This window comes from Vollenhovia emeryi, unplaced genomic scaffold (assembly GCF_000949405.1).
Source record: "Vollenhovia emeryi isolate VEMERY1.0 unplaced genomic scaffold, V.emery_V1.0 DF939282.1, whole genome shotgun sequence".
Taxonomy (NCBI): Eukaryota; Metazoa; Arthropoda; class Insecta; order Hymenoptera; family Formicidae; genus Vollenhovia; species Vollenhovia emeryi.
Genome location: NW_011967084.1, coordinates 161,464 through 176,644, shown reverse-complemented (window position 1 = coordinate 176,644; position 15,181 = coordinate 161,464). Strand labels below are relative to the sequence as shown.

The 15,181-nt window shown below is 44.1% G+C and overlaps 3 protein-coding genes across 3 annotated transcripts in view; 1 reads left to right on the top strand and 2 right to left on the bottom strand.

The window, feature by feature from the left end:
* The window catches only part of LOC105559266 (zinc finger and BTB domain-containing protein 14), an 8,836-nt gene extending 6,467 nt beyond the window's left edge, over positions 1–2,369 (bottom strand). Inside the window, exon 1 of the mRNA XM_012007427.1 lies at positions 2,304–2,369. The gene's annotated coding sequence lies outside the window, so the exon portion shown is untranslated. The remainder of the gene's footprint in view (positions 1–2,303) is intronic.
* A 367-nt stretch (positions 2,370–2,736) lies between these two features.
* LOC105559260 (palmitoyltransferase ZDHHC9) lies at positions 2,737–9,559 on the top strand. Its single transcript, XM_012007417.1, has 9 exons — positions 2,737–3,754; positions 5,295–5,455; positions 5,577–5,735; positions 5,891–6,028; positions 6,135–6,289; positions 6,366–6,483; positions 6,630–6,742; positions 6,863–8,502; positions 9,480–9,559. Exons 1-8 carry the CDS (start codon positions 3,606–3,608, stop codon positions 7,670–7,672), a joined length of 1,803 nt encoding a protein of 600 aa, XP_011862807.1. The 5' UTR covers positions 2,737–3,605; the 3' UTR covers positions 7,673–8,502; positions 9,480–9,559.
* A 1,938-nt stretch (positions 9,560–11,497) lies between these two features.
* LOC105559259 (protein odr-4 homolog) lies at positions 11,498–14,932 on the bottom strand. The gene is made up of 8 exons (XM_012007416.1): positions 14,728–14,932; positions 13,999–14,178; positions 13,084–13,289; positions 12,847–13,018; positions 12,601–12,780; positions 12,165–12,375; positions 11,907–12,089; positions 11,498–11,826 (listed from the first exon to the last, which is right to left on the bottom strand). The coding sequence occupies exons 1-8, from the start codon at positions 14,821–14,823 to the stop codon at positions 11,666–11,668; spliced, it is 1,389 nt and encodes a 462-aa protein (XP_011862806.1). The 5' UTR covers positions 14,824–14,932; the 3' UTR covers positions 11,498–11,665.
* Positions 14,933–15,181: the final 249 nt, after the last annotated feature.

The window sequence follows — 15,181 nt, the reverse complement described above, 5'->3', positions numbered from 1 at the left end:
AGACGAGGGATCGCGTCTCCTACCCCCCCCCCCCCCTCCTCCTCCTCCCGTCGCTCGCGCGCGGGAGGTTCGCGGTGTAACAGACGCGGGGAGTCTAGAAAATTTCGCAAACTTCCGAGCCCGCCGCTCGAGACGAGACGATCCCTTCGATCCTCTCGCTTCGGGTCTCGGCCCTACTCGGGCGGCGCGCGGCTGATCGATCGATGCAAATTGCAGGAGGGATCGATCGTCGAAGGATGCGTTTCAGTTCGCCGGACGGCGCGGTGCGCGAGCACTGTAGATCCCGGCGCGAGGCCGACGCCGCCGAGTGCCTCGTCAGTACAACAGGTACTGCGTCCGGCGGAAGAAGCTGCACTCGCAACAGTTGTACAATTCGTAAATTCGATCGGTGTGTGCCCTTGGATCCCGCCGTAATCAGGAGCGTCCCAGGGAGAAGTCGGCCGATCTCCTTCGCAAGGTCGTACCTCGATTTTTACGCAGCCCTCGGTTCTTCCCCTTAAGCACTCATTTAGGACCAGAACGAGCGTTTATACAGAAAAACCGGAAATTGCGTGGAATTGAGATACCACCTAGCGAAAGCGATCGGTCGAAATGGCTCGTCGATCGACGTCGTCTCGACATCGAATCATCCCTCAATGGGACACGCCGATTTCTAGATTCAGGGCATCGATTCTGTATCTTGCGATATAGCGAAGATGCTAAAAATGAGCGGCTTCATCTCTTTCTAAGGAGACAGTTAGAAAGAGACAAGGCTACTCGCTTTCAGCATTTTCACTGCGGTGTAAGGCACAGAATTGACCCCCTGGATTTTTCCAAGGGTAGGAAAGTTACTTTTTAAAAATAACTAAGTAGTTACCGTTACTCTTTACAGAATTTAAAAACAGTAACTAGCTACCGTTACTCGTTGCCGAATAAAAAAGTAACTAGTTATACCGTTACCATAATTTAAAAAGTAACACGATTCGTTCCTTCTTTCGTTACTTTTAACGCCAAAGCGAGACAAGAGATGAGACTAATTGAGAAATAAATTTGTTCTTACAATGCAACCACGGGGATTATTATAGGATTTTGATTGTAGAATTGTTTGGATAAGATTATCGCTATCGTCGCTGTATCCTGTACACCGCGTACTTGCGCACCGGCGCCTACGGCTTTACAAGTTTTACAACTTATAAGTCTTATAACATATACAGCATCAAAACTTGAGGCTCGATTGTCTGAGTATCAGAGTCTCCCGGTTCTGATGATGCAAACTGCAATGTTTGCGAAACGTCGGCACCGCGCTGCAAACGGACGCGGCACAACCATCCGGAAGCCATTACGACTGAAGAAGACGGCTGCCGCGAAAGCTTGAAAGCCAAGATAAAAATAACTGTTATATCCGTTATCGTTGCTAAGAAAAAGTGACTAAATCCGTTACCGTTACAGAAAGAAAAATATGTAACGCCGTTACCAGCTCGTCGCCAAACTAAAGTGACTGTAAAGCCTTGTGTCCACGATCCAAGAACTGTGTCCAAGTTCTAGTTCCAAGAAATGCGTAGCCAATCAATCTGCAGCTTTTCCATAAAAGATACAGATTGATTGGTTGCACATTCCTTGGAACTAGAACCTGAACACAGTTCTTGGATCGTGGACACAAGGCTTAACTGGCCCAAGTTCTAGCATCAAGAAATCTGTAGCCAATCAACGTGCAGCTATTCCATAAAAGCTGCACGTTGATTGGCCACACGTTTCTCGGAACTAGAACTTGGACCAAGTTCTAGCATCGTGGACACAGGCCTTTACAAAGTTTAACGCGTTTACTTCCCAACCGTGGATTTTTCCAACGGTTGCGATGCGGCCTTCATCTCCTGTGCGCGGCCAACACCTCCGCGGCCGCGCGCGCCCGACGTGCGACGCCGGACGCGCCGGGGAAGATCCATAGATCGCCTCGGGCCGCGTCGTCCTCCTCGCCTCGCGAAAATTTCGCGGTCGAAAACGGTGAGATGGCGCCGGTGGCGTGGGATTGTTCGATTTTCAGGATTTCCCCGGTGGCGCGCGCGCGCACGCTCCTCACGTGCACACTTTTGCGTGAGCGCGCGCACGTGTGTGCACGGGTGCGCCATGACGTGCCGCATTGCGTCGACGACCCATTTTGCAACGGGGGCGATAAGTCGCGCTCTCGCCGCCCTCCCCCCTCCCCCCTCTTCCCCCCCAGCCGTATTAAATAATCAATCCCGCGCGACGCCGCGCCGATCGAGAGAGAGCGGCGACCCGCGAAAACGTCTTTTCTTCCTCCCCCTTTTTTTTTCTTTTTTCTTTACCTGTCACTGCCGCGGGGAAGCGGTTAGGGCACGCGCCGCGTCCGTCGTCCAGCGTCGCCCTCGGCGCTCTTCCGCGTCCTCCCGATCGAGAGAGAGAGAGAGAGAGAAAGACCTGCGGCCTTCGATTCCTCACCCGAGACGGTAGATCCTAGGACTCGGCGAGGAACGCCGGTATCGCGCGGAAAGGGTTACGGGCCGGCTCGCGGGCGCGGAAATTCCGATGATCGATGATCGAGGCCGAGGGCGCGAAAGGGGCGAGAGCGCGTTTGAAACGCGGCCGCTCGGGTCGCCCCGCGCGCTCGGGTCACGTGGCGCCGAGTCACGTGGCGCTTGTCGCGCGAGCCGCGCGGGGGCGCCGCGCGCGCGCGTTTTCGCGCAGAGAGCGAGAGACCGCGGCGAGAGAGAGGCGAGAGAGAGCACGTCGTGCGTGCGCGCGCGTGTGTGTGTGTGTGTTGCTGCGCGGCGTACTTCACGGCTAGCGAGGAGTCCCGTCGTGTGTCCCCCGCGTGCGTCTACGTGCGCGTGCGTGCGTGTGCGAGCGAGCGAGCGTGCTCCGTAAATAATGCGCGCTATCGTCGTCGGCCGTGGAGGGCACATCGCGACCGCAACGACGGCGACGGGGACGATGACTGTTTGAGGAGGGGAGGAAGGGGGAGAGAGAGAACGCCGACCGGGACCGTGGCGAGCGTCCGCGGGCCGTCCGCCTCGCGTACGACCCCGCGAGTGGCCGCGCTGACCCAGTTCCAGCGAGCGAGGGCACTTGCTTCGTGTCCGCGACCCTCTCGGCGACCCTTTGTTTCGTCGGGGTCGGTGGCCACCGAGAGACTACGACGACGACGACGACGACAAGGAGGATGATGGTGACAACGACGTCGACGTCGCGCCGATAAACAGAGCTTCGCGAAGCACCCGCGGGTAGAACCCGCGTAGAGCGACGCTGCTGACTCCTGGGGCTTCGGGAGGCGACACCGTGCTCGGGGAGAGACTTAGGTTAAGTAGGTACAGGGTAGCCGATCCTCGTGGCGTCTCGATCGCAGGTGGTGCCCGATAGCACGTCGCTGACGGAGGTCGGTCCGCGCGATACATGGATGCTGCCGCCGTCGTCGGCGGCCGCAGCAGCCCCCGCGTCCTCGCCCGGCGACCGGACGACGCGGGCGAGATGAGACACGTCTGCCCACGTCCTCGCGCGGGAACGTCGACGGGACACGATCGCAGCGCGATAAGCAGCCAGCGGCAGCCTGTTGCCGGGATCCGTGCGTTCATATATGGCAGTACGTGAGGGGGGCTTCACCCCGAAGCAAGATGCCGCACGTCACGCGAAAATGGGAGCTGTTCCCGGGCAGGAATCGCTTCTGCTGCGACGGCAGGGTGATGATGGCACCGCAGACCGGAGTGTTCTACGTCACCGTGTGCCTCATCGTCGGAACCAGCGGACTGTTCTTCGGTTTTGAGTAAGCGAACCCCCCCCTCGTTACCGTTCGCCCCCGTCGGGCCTAGCTGGTTGACCCATGTAATCAGAGGTACACGCGCTAGGAATCGTCGATGCCTCCCCCATGTGAGTTCAGGCGCGTGCGGAAAACACACGCGCGCACATTTTCCACGTGCGTACGAGCCGCATTCGTGCACAGCGTGCAAGCGTGTTGACACAAATGCACGTGGGTCAGGCATCGTTGATTCCCGGTGTGCAATTTCTTTTGTGAGATTAGGACGACGGTGTCGCAGCTCGAGCGTGTCGGCCCCGGTCCTGGGATGGTCCCGAGATTCTACCGAACCGACGAAACTCGTACCCGAGGTCTCGAATGCAGGATCGGACGAGCGGTCTGTTCTTCGCGGCTGAACCGGCTGCGCTGGCTCGGAGCTTATCTCCGTCGGTTAAAGTCTGAACCGGCGCGGCCAGTTCGGCTATAAAGAGCAAGATCCTACGAATACCGTACTTAATCTTACGCTACGCTGCGCGCTGTAGCGTCGGAGCGAGTGGGCCGCCTCGTCGGTTTCTGAATAAGAGCTGCGCTCGCATCGCGTTTCAAGGCTGGACCCGGCAACTTGCGCACTTTAATCGGAACCTACTTTGTGAAATTGAGACGAGGCATTCGCAGCCCGATCGTGCAAATCAAGATCAATCTTGCATCCGCGGTCGCAGATGACCGTTGAGATTCTTTCCAATCAACGAAACGATTATACAGCACGGGTCTCTCCCTCGAGACGATCTCAAATACAAGATTAGACTACAAATACTATCCTTAATCTATTAGCATATTGCGTGCCTTATCGTCGGAACGAGTGTTTTTCGGTTCCGAGTAAACGCCGCGTTACATCTGATGTCGAGGACAATTCTCAGCTGTGGTAACTCGACATGTGCCGCGATGGGAAGCACATTGGACGCTCTGTGAGATTAGGATTGGTCTACATAATCCGAGCTTGTATTCAAGATCGTCTCGGGATCTGGGTGGCCTTAAGATTCCATCCGGCCAATGAAACGATTATATGGCGTCACACGATCGTACTCGCGGCGCGATCTCAAATAAGAGATTGGACTATGAATACCGTCCTTAATCTATTAGCAACGCTGTGCGCCTTCGTCGTCGGAACAAGCGGATTGTTTCTCGATTCCGAATGCGCCGCGCTTTTCGTTCGACTTCAAATACAAGCCTCGGTGGAACTGGGGTAGGGTAGTCGCGAGATCCGGGCGTCATTCGTAGTCTGGTCTTAACATCGCCCGATCTGAGGGGGAAACCGCTGAAAGCATTGTGGTGTACAGACATGCGGCATTACTGGGCACTAGTTTGGGCATCAGGCCTTGCTGGGACGTTATAAAGATAAGATAAGGGAGATAATATAGATGAAGTAATGCCCACTGGGCATTAGTGGGCATTGGTGTACAAGATTTTGGTCAGCGGTTTCCCCCGCGGCCTAATCTTAAAATTCCGCCGAACAAACGGAACGGTCGTTTAGCGTCTCGAGATCTGGACAATCGGTCTCTTTCTTTTCCAGCTGTCCGTACCTGGCACTACACGTAACACCAGCAATACCAGTAATAGGAGCTTTACTATTTATATTTGTAATGTCTGCTTTGTTCCGCACAAGCTTCAGCGATCCTGGAGTGATTCCAAGAGCCACACCTGACGAAGCAGCTTACATCGAGAAACAAATCGGTACGGATTGATGAATTCTAGAATACAGTCGCGTAGCGATTACAATTGGCTTCAATTGGCTATTCCATTTTCGACGCCGAATGAAATTTGTTTTTCTTCTTCCTTTCACGCTGGATCGTAGAAGTACCGAACAACGGTAACTCTAAGACGTACAGACCTCCCCCCAGGACGAAAGAAGTCTTGATCAGAGGGCAACCAGTGAAATTGAAATATTGCTTTACATGCAAGATATTTAGGCCGCCAAGAGCCTCTCACTGTAGCCTATGCGACAATTGCGTAGGTATGTATACTTTATCAAAATTCGATATCTGAGGTGTTCGCTCTGCTCGTCTCCCTCGCATTATCAGACACTTGTCAGAATTAATCTCGAACACGATACTAATTTAATCGCCGATATTAGGCGGGGATCTAAAGAGAAGATAACTATTCTTGCAGAGAGATTCGATCATCACTGTCCGTGGGTTGGCAATTGCGTGGGCAGAAGAAATTATAGATATTTTTATGCTTTTATAGTATCCCTCGCATTCCTTTGCGTTTTTATATTTATATGCGCGGTCACACATATTATTATGCGTAAGTAATCTTGATCGCCGGACCACTAACGAGTGTGTACGCGAGTACAACCGCGACGAGATTGGAGGCGCAATCGTCTCATGTTTACCACTTGTTGTGATTTTAGTTACGAAAGATAATAAGCCGTTTTTAGAAGCTGTAAAACTATCCCCGAGCAGCGTTATCGTGGGAGTCGTGTGTTTCTTCTCTGTTTGGAGTATCTTGGGCCTCGCCGGCTTCCACACGTATCTAACTAGCAGCAATCAAACGACTAACGAAGACGTAAGTACGTTTGACGGAATCGCGTGGTCGCGTCGGGAATTTTTCCTCAATTGTTGTCGCTGCTTTGTTGCCGCAGATCAAAGGGTCGTTCACGAATAGAAGAGGACAGGACAATTTCAATCCTTACAGCCAGGGAAATATCTGCGGGAATTTTTTTTATGTGTTATGTGGACCAGCTCCACCTAGTTTAATCGGTAAGATCTCCCACCTCTCTCTCTCTCGCTTGCACAAGTTGCATAATATTCATCTACGCGAATCTGCAAGTCAGAAGCTCGGGGTATAGCTATGACGTCAGCCTTTAATTGTGCATTGAATTCATTCTCGGATCGTATCGTTTCAGATCGCAGGGGGATAGTTACACCTGAATATCGCGCGGAACACGAACGAGTTAGTGACGATAATGTGATTACTAATAATAAGACGTATGGTACCGCCAAAATTGTGCAGCCTCAGGTAATTACAATTACAATGTGTTCACTAGCTCCGCGCTAACAATGCGATTGAACGCGATAGATACTTTTCAGCGAGCAATGTATATACATTTTTAAAAATTATGTTTATTCATTTTAACAGTCGAACGGTACGACGGTTCAGACGAGCCCTAACACGGATCTCACGGGCTCGATGAACAATTTGATCAGCGGTCAGCATTCACCAAGAATAGAGTCGATAAACGGTGAGTTGACCCTCTTGAGACACCCTACGCGTTGCCCCGAGGACCTACCAAAATATCCGCGCCAGTACATAAACGATACTTACGTGCCGCCGTACCCGGCGCAGCACTGCTCTCAGGACTCTGTGAAACATATTAAATATACCGAGGTAGATCGGCTGAATCCGGACTTTCAGAAGTATCCGTGTAGGTGCGAGGACAGTTTGCACAAGTATCCTCATAGGTGTAGAGAGGACTATCATATGTGCTCGGATAATAATCTCATATACGACCAGTGCATAGGGGAACAGAAATACGACATTGACCTTCAGAAATATCCTCAGAGATACTCCGAGGACCCCTTGCGTTACAAGATGAGCGAGAAGAACGGTTATACCGATCTGCAAAAGTTTCCCCAGTGCTATTCCGAAGATCCGTTGCGGCTTGCGCAATCGCCGCATATGCTTAAATATAACAATTTGAGGTGCGCCGAACACAGCTTAAAATATCCGATAACGAAGAACATTCTGCCGGCGCGTATATTAGGCACGGGTGGCATACCGATTATCGGGCAGACCGCGATTGGCCTCGTGGTCAACAGATTCGGTTCCGGACCACTAACTAATTTATCGTATGCGGAGAATTCGTTATGCCCGAGCGATAGCACGGAGGAAGATCTCTTGAATCGTCGCTTCATCATGAGCTCATTGAGTGACACTGAGGACATTTAACGTTATCTGTTATCAACCGATGACGCATTTTCGAATTATAAAATTCATTTATAGTAGAACAGGGAAACCATAAAATAATTGTTATTACTACATTCTTACTAAGAAAATCTTTCTAAGGAAATCTTCAATTCATTAGAAAGCTTTAACGATTAGAATCGTGATTCGTCCTATCCTTAAAAAACAAAAATCTTTCACATTGAGAAAATGTACTGATTTGTATATACATATAAATGATTATATAATTGTTCTTGATTCCTTTAATTGGGAATTTTAAAAAATTATATATACAAATCCAACAAGTTGAATTTAATTGTTGAAAAAAGAGATCTATTTATTTTTTGAAAGTACCGTTTTGCATTACACATAGTTGTTTATTTAAAAAAAAATATATATATTACAGTTATGATGGTAATAAGTGAGTTAAGGCTATACGATACCAATTATGTTTACTTGATGTGACTCTTGGTATTTTCTTTTTAATTATTACTTTATACATTACTTATTACATAAACAAGCACTGAACTTCTAATCTATATTATTGTTTCTACACATTCGATATTCTTCAAGGTTCAAGATATTACTTCGTATTTTGTTTTCGTGAATTATGCCAATTGCATAAACTACTTTATCGCTATTATAAAAACGATAAAAGTGCATAATGTAAATATATGGTTTTTGTTTCTTTAATTCTGAATTTAGAATGTAAATGTATTCGTATATTTATCTAAGTTTCTTAGTAGTTAGTCAACTTTGGACATAATCCAATAAATTGTATTTCTCTGTTGTTTAAAATTACGTCCTGTTATCGAGGGCTCAGAGCGTACTACTCGGTAAGTTCATTTCATACATTTTGATCGTCACGTTGAGTGTATGTTTTAATATACGAATGATCTGAATATCTTCACTAGCATTAATAAATCACCACACACGTGATATGTTCCTTCTACATTTTTACGAGACTAATTTTGGAGTGATACAATTAATTACAGGGTTTATGGCTTGTGACTAATCGGTTTATAATTTGGTTTTATATTATAGGCAATATTTTATATAATCTATAAATAAGTTGTTAAACGTGTATGAAATGCACTTTTGTTCTTTATTCGAGGAAAAAAGATTCAACGTAATATTTAGTTTTTTTCTAGGGCTCGGATTTTATTCCGTTTTTCGAATAAACGTTTAAACGTTTGTTAAGTAAAAACACGTGTATTCGGAAAAACGTTTCTAATAAACGGATAGCTAATTATACGAATAAACGTGTTTCCGTTTAAACGTATATTAGCGAGCCCTAGTTTTTTCCAATATGAGCATACTTTCTTTACAAATTTACAAAATTCGGTAAGATATTTTGTAATACCAAAGTATGTGACAAATGTGGTTTGATATACTCTCTTTTTTTTGTCTCTTCACGCATAAATGGAAGCAGTGTCGAGAGAAAAAAGTTTTTGAATGTTATGTTTAATGTAAGATGTTAACTTTACTGGAATGTAGGAATGTGTACTGAGGATTAGTGCATTATTATTGAGTTAATTGAAATTACGATAGAGCTTGCATCGCTGATACATTGAGTGTGAGAAAAACACAAAGCCAACGCTGCACCTTACTGATAATAATTGTACAATACAATTTTTATTTCTTTTCTGTCGATACTAAGCGAGGTTTCATAACAGCTTGTACCCCTTCACGATTTAATAGCAATTTATTTATATTTTAATGCTGTATGTGCACTCTTTTTTTTGTACAAGTTGTCCATGCAGAATCACCAAAACGAGATATACTTACCTGGCATTACGAATTTTGCTTTTAGGTAGTACCACGGACAGTATAAGTCAACTTGTTACCAACGAAATACCGCTAGCGTCTCTCAATATAGCACCAATTGATATCGACGAAATCGCACCGCTGCCTTCTCGTCAGAGTGTCGTGGTCTCTTCCGCTCTGGATACATCTTCCATACCAACGGTAACTGTAACGACCCCTTTGTCTGCATCCAGACTTAGACTATTGCAGGACACGACGATGATAGAGTCCGCCTTGGACTTGGATTCGTTGGAAGATGCGAGCGTTGGTAGAGGAAGCCAGTCAGGACTTATAAAAATGGGTGCAGTATAAAGTTCCGGCTATACAAGCCGTAACGATTAAGAATATCCAATTTCTGTTTGAGGGACAGTTTTAACGTTGCGTATCGAAATAAGGAACGCAATTTGCATCGTGTTTGCATCTCCATGAAGAAGCGTTTACGCACGTCATGATAATTAAATACAAACTTAACGATTATCATTAATTGCAACGGGGTAGATGTTTATAACGTTGTGCTTTTTCTCTTGGAAGAAAAAGTGATTTCGAGGAATTTTAAAAATTAGAAAATTAAGTAAGTCACAAACGAAATGGCCGAATTCACGCTATGATTAAAGTACAAATATGATTATTTTGATAATTGAATTTGTATAATTAATTGCATAATTGAGTTGCAATAACGTATATTTAAATCGTAATTTCGTACGACTACTATTTATTATGTTCACGTTCACGTTGAACAATAATAATCATATGTCGGAAGAGCGTCGCGGCGATATATTCCATTTTTCCAAATAATTCTGCGTTAAATGTAGAATCTGCCTAGGACGTTTTTTAGAAAAATTTTTGGAAAGTATTATTAACGTGTTAATTAATTTATTATTTACATTAGATTACTCACAATTCTATACAGTACTCAAGGTTCTATAAAAAATAAAATAAAGATTGAAGACGATATTATAGTGATGTAAAAAAAAACTCATATGCTACTTAATTTCCTTTATGCAAATTTCTATGTATAAGTTATGTCACACATAAGAAACTTTATTTTTCCAATTTATGGCATCTCTAATTGTTAGAAGTATACATTTTGCATTATTTTATATGTATACATACGATATTATAAAAACTCAATGATTTTACTACAATAAGTGTAAAAAATCGATAGCTACGTGTGTACAAACCATAATTCTGGCACTCGGTCGTGCTTATACTCAATGAGAAAAAGAGAATCAAAGTTGCACTATAGAGACTGGAATAAGTATGTTGAACGGTATGAAAGTGAAAGAGAGGGCAAATTGGGGACGTTGCTTTCAGTACGAGTAAATGATATTTATTGCAGAAAAATGTAAGATCTACGATATGTTTTCTGTTACGTTTTCTCAACAACTCCTTAGAGATATTGTCTTTTCGAAGGAATTTGTCGTGTACAGTGTAAAAAGTTTTGTAAATAAAATTTTCATACACGTTAGCATAGAGAATTTTACAGAATATTTACAAAAATTATTAAAGCAATGCAGTTGATAGCGAGCATTTAAATATTAGGATCGTCACTGCCTAATTTATTAACAAATTTTGTATCAAAATTGCATGTTATTAATTTGGCATTATCATGCGATATATTATTCATATATATGAGTAATATTAAAGACTACATTAATAACAGAGCAGTTGTCATACTAAAGATATAAAGGATTGCCATTACGAAGACTAACAAATTTTAAGACTACTATTCTTTTGTATATAAAAGTACATGTGTATGATATGGTATATGTATATATATTATGTAGATGTTATAATAAAATCCATATATAATATAAGACAAGTTAAAGACACCTTGCATTGTTTTATTGTAATTTCTCGAAATATGTAATAAAAATGAACAGCGCGTGAGAGATAAGCAAACCATACATCATTTTTGTTTCACGTTCAAAGTTTTGTCATAGTTTTTTTTTAGATATAAAAGTGATTACGTGAGTTCCATCTCGCGGTAAGGACACGATGTCGGATGGATTGAAGAAATTTGTGTCAACTTTCAAAACGAGTATATTAAACAATCTAAAATTTTTACATCAAAATTTACATAATTTTAAAATACATATTACTATACTTAAAAAATGGACACTGTATATTACAAGTAATATAAACAAACTGCTATATTTCGCGTGTGCTATGAATAAAACGCAAATACATACATTAAATCATGAGTTGGTGCACGAGGACAGCTACCAATAATATGATAAACGCAACGCTTAAACCGGCAAGATAAACGGCCATTTGGTAATTTCCGGTTGTATCGGTATTATTGTCCAACTGTTTAGTATTGACGTCGCTTTGGCAGTAGAATTCCGTAGGGTCTGCATAAATTTGGTAGCAATCAGACAAATGTATGCGACTTCGAGTTGCTTGCTACGATACCTAACATTTTTCTACTTACCAGCCTGTAGCTCGACTTCTTTTTGAACCTGGCTTTCGTGCACCTCAAGATCGAGAAGTTCCTGCAACGACAATAAGGCCTCTTGCGGTCCTTCACCAGGAAACAGATAATCCGATAACGTGACTTTATTATCCGGTAATGCTATTAAAACCCGTCTCGGTGGCTCGTGCAACGTGATGTTCTCTGAAGTTACAAGGGTACGGAATATAAATATCACATTTCACTATTTATACTACATGTCTCTCGTTCATTATATACCTTCGGGAGAACCGTTTTCCTCCTCTATCAAACTATCCCAATGCATTTCCAGTCTGCTCGCCAGCGATCTCACTATGTCTTCTTTCACAGCCGTATTGGCCTCTGCGACACTGGCTTTCTGATGTACAAACGTTCTACTGACTAATTGTCCAATCAATCGGATCAGTGCGCTGCACGACGTTGTTCTTACATCCACATTACCGTTATCTTGCTAGTAAGATGGACAAAATTTCACTTAATTCCTCAACATCTCTTTTCGTAAACTCTGAAGCCCATATCAGACTACGGATTAAGACTGAGATTGGATTGAAATTTGACCAATTAGAGTAGAAGTCGCTAAACTTGAGATTAGTAAGCTTTACTCCGATTGGTCAAGTTTCAATATAATCTCAATCTCAATCCGTAGTCTGATACAGGCTTAAGTAAATCTACTCACACAGGGAGTATATAGGCTAACTTGAAGTGAATTACTGCTCTCGTTTGTCTTACTTTTGCACTCCTTGCTACTCTTCTTTGCCTTGCCGAGCGTTTCCAAGGAGTCATCCGGAGATCTGACCTCTCCCTCGATAACAACGAGCGAAGACTCGATTAAATCTGCCACGTTTGTCAAAATGTTCTGTAAAATTTATACTTTTAACGTGGCATATCGTACAAGAAGAATAAATTGTGCATTTGCTAATACCTGCAATTGCTTCTTGAGCGTATCAGGATCCTTGTCCGCGGCACTGAGATACAATCTGTCGAAATCTACTAGGGCTTCAAGTTGATACCACTTGGTGGCTTTTTCTTGGAATTTCCAATCGGCTGGTTTCAACATACTGTCCTTGGCAATGTCTATCGACTTGCAGATACATCTAAAGGTGAAAGAATCGTATTACTAAGCTGATCGAAATATAGCGTGGAACTTGCAACTGCATACTTTTGGGTAACGCTGTTAAAACTTAATATAAGCTTCTCATCCTGATTATTTCCGCAGAGGTACTTGTTATTCCACGACAAAGTTTTGTGAATTGCGCCAAGAACCGACTTAAGCTTTTGTACATTGCTGGTATTGTCTAAAGTGTCCTCGGGGCCGACAATAAATATGCCGAGCACCCACATTCCACCAGGCAGCATTCTTGTAACCTGTAAATAAAACAAAATACGTGCTGTCATCTTTACGCGATACACTAAATTGGGTGAAGCAATTGCTGACTTTTCAAATTATTTATATACAGATAGATCTGTAATCGCTCGCCAAAGTTTTTATGTATCGCCACACGCAAGATGTTATTGAACTTCACCTTTGTAAAAAGGATATTGTCAAAATTAGGGTGTATTCCCCATTTCCTCTCGGTGCTACTGTCAGTACTGGACGCTATTACTGAATTCAGCTTCCGAGAAAGTCATTACCAAATGAAACCCACGAGTATCCTTCATAATAACACAGCAGTTATTCTTTTCTAAACATCCACACGTTTTCTTTGAGAGTGAATGCTCGAAACTATTGGGAATACCGTCAGTAGTACTGAGAGCAAATGGGAACACACCCTCGGTGAAGTATCGCTTTGATTATTTTGTCAAACTTGAAACAAGTCTAGACCTACATGGAAAGAAACGTCATATAAAATCACATTTTTAAATATAAGAATTACAAGTTGGGCCACCTACATCTTGCCCTGCGACCCACATTGGCGTTTTCTCGTATGTCGTTTAGTTTTAGTTAGGGGTCTTACTTTAAGCTTATTACTCTAGATCCATATCTTTCTCGCTTGAGTATTCTCATAATAAGTCGTTGATAAAACGAAGGAATCGAATCCTATTTCGTAATTAGGTCAAGACGGCCGTAACGTACATGTTTGGCGTGATCAGCGACCCAGCTCATAGGTATATCTTTCACAGATCTTATATATGTATTCGCCGCATCCTGTTCTGCGGGCGCTGTGGAACCGATTAATGTTTCCTCCACGACGTTCTTGCCGAGAGGAGGTGGTGTCTTCGCTAGATGGACTATATAGTCCTTTTGCCCAGAACTCTGTAATACCAAAGAGACGTCGAGTGATGTCACATACGACTTGGGCCCGGTCTAGAATGAGTTGTTAGTCAAAAGTCAGAACTATGTTCCTTTTCTACCAACAAAGGAAAAGGAACGGCATACAGTTCTGATTTCTAACTCGTTGTAGACCTGGTCTTACCGTTAAGGATCTATCCAGACAAACTTGCACAGCACATAAATGTACGCACAAGGAATCTGATTGTGCCATAAATGCCATAAGGAAATTAACCATCGATTTCTTTATACATGTGCTCATGCACCTATGCAAATTTGTCTGGGCAGGCCCTTGGAGAATTTAATGTCACGCGACCGTAGAACTGAATTCTTAGGTGCTTCGACTTCAAATGTCGTTAATCGAAAAGAACAAAAATAAATATGTAACAGTCGCCATTTGCGTTCTGTTAATTTGAAGTAATTGGAAACATGCTGAACCGTCGAGTGTTTTCCGTTCGCCTATCGCATATGTTAAAAGCGAGAGAGCGCATTATGCGGCCGACACCCGCGAGGCTGGACACCGAAAAACCGAACCTGTCCTAAAATCAATCCTATCACGTATCCATCGGGCTTCGCTAGAGACGCTAGATATGTGCGAAGGTGTTTCTCAGCATAAATCGTCCGTCCCATTTCTTCCGCGTGCCAACGACTGCTACTTCCTCAACTTGTCTTCTCTTGACAGAATCGCGACCATCGCGACAATTTCGCGCGCGGCTATGACTACTTATTGCACTTAGATTAGAAGCGATGATTTTAGAGACGTCAGGCATAGAGACACTGAAACAGGAGATAGGACACGAGGAGTCAAACTCTGATTGGTCCGCCATGTTTACGCTATTGTCGCTGATTTTCAAATGAATTATATTAAGCCCGCTGCAGACGATGCTATTTTTCCCGCTGGATTGCTTGCGATTTACTAAATTACTAGGAAGCCTGATTGCTGAATGGTGCAACGATAGTAATTTATTAGATTGCAAGCAATCCAGCA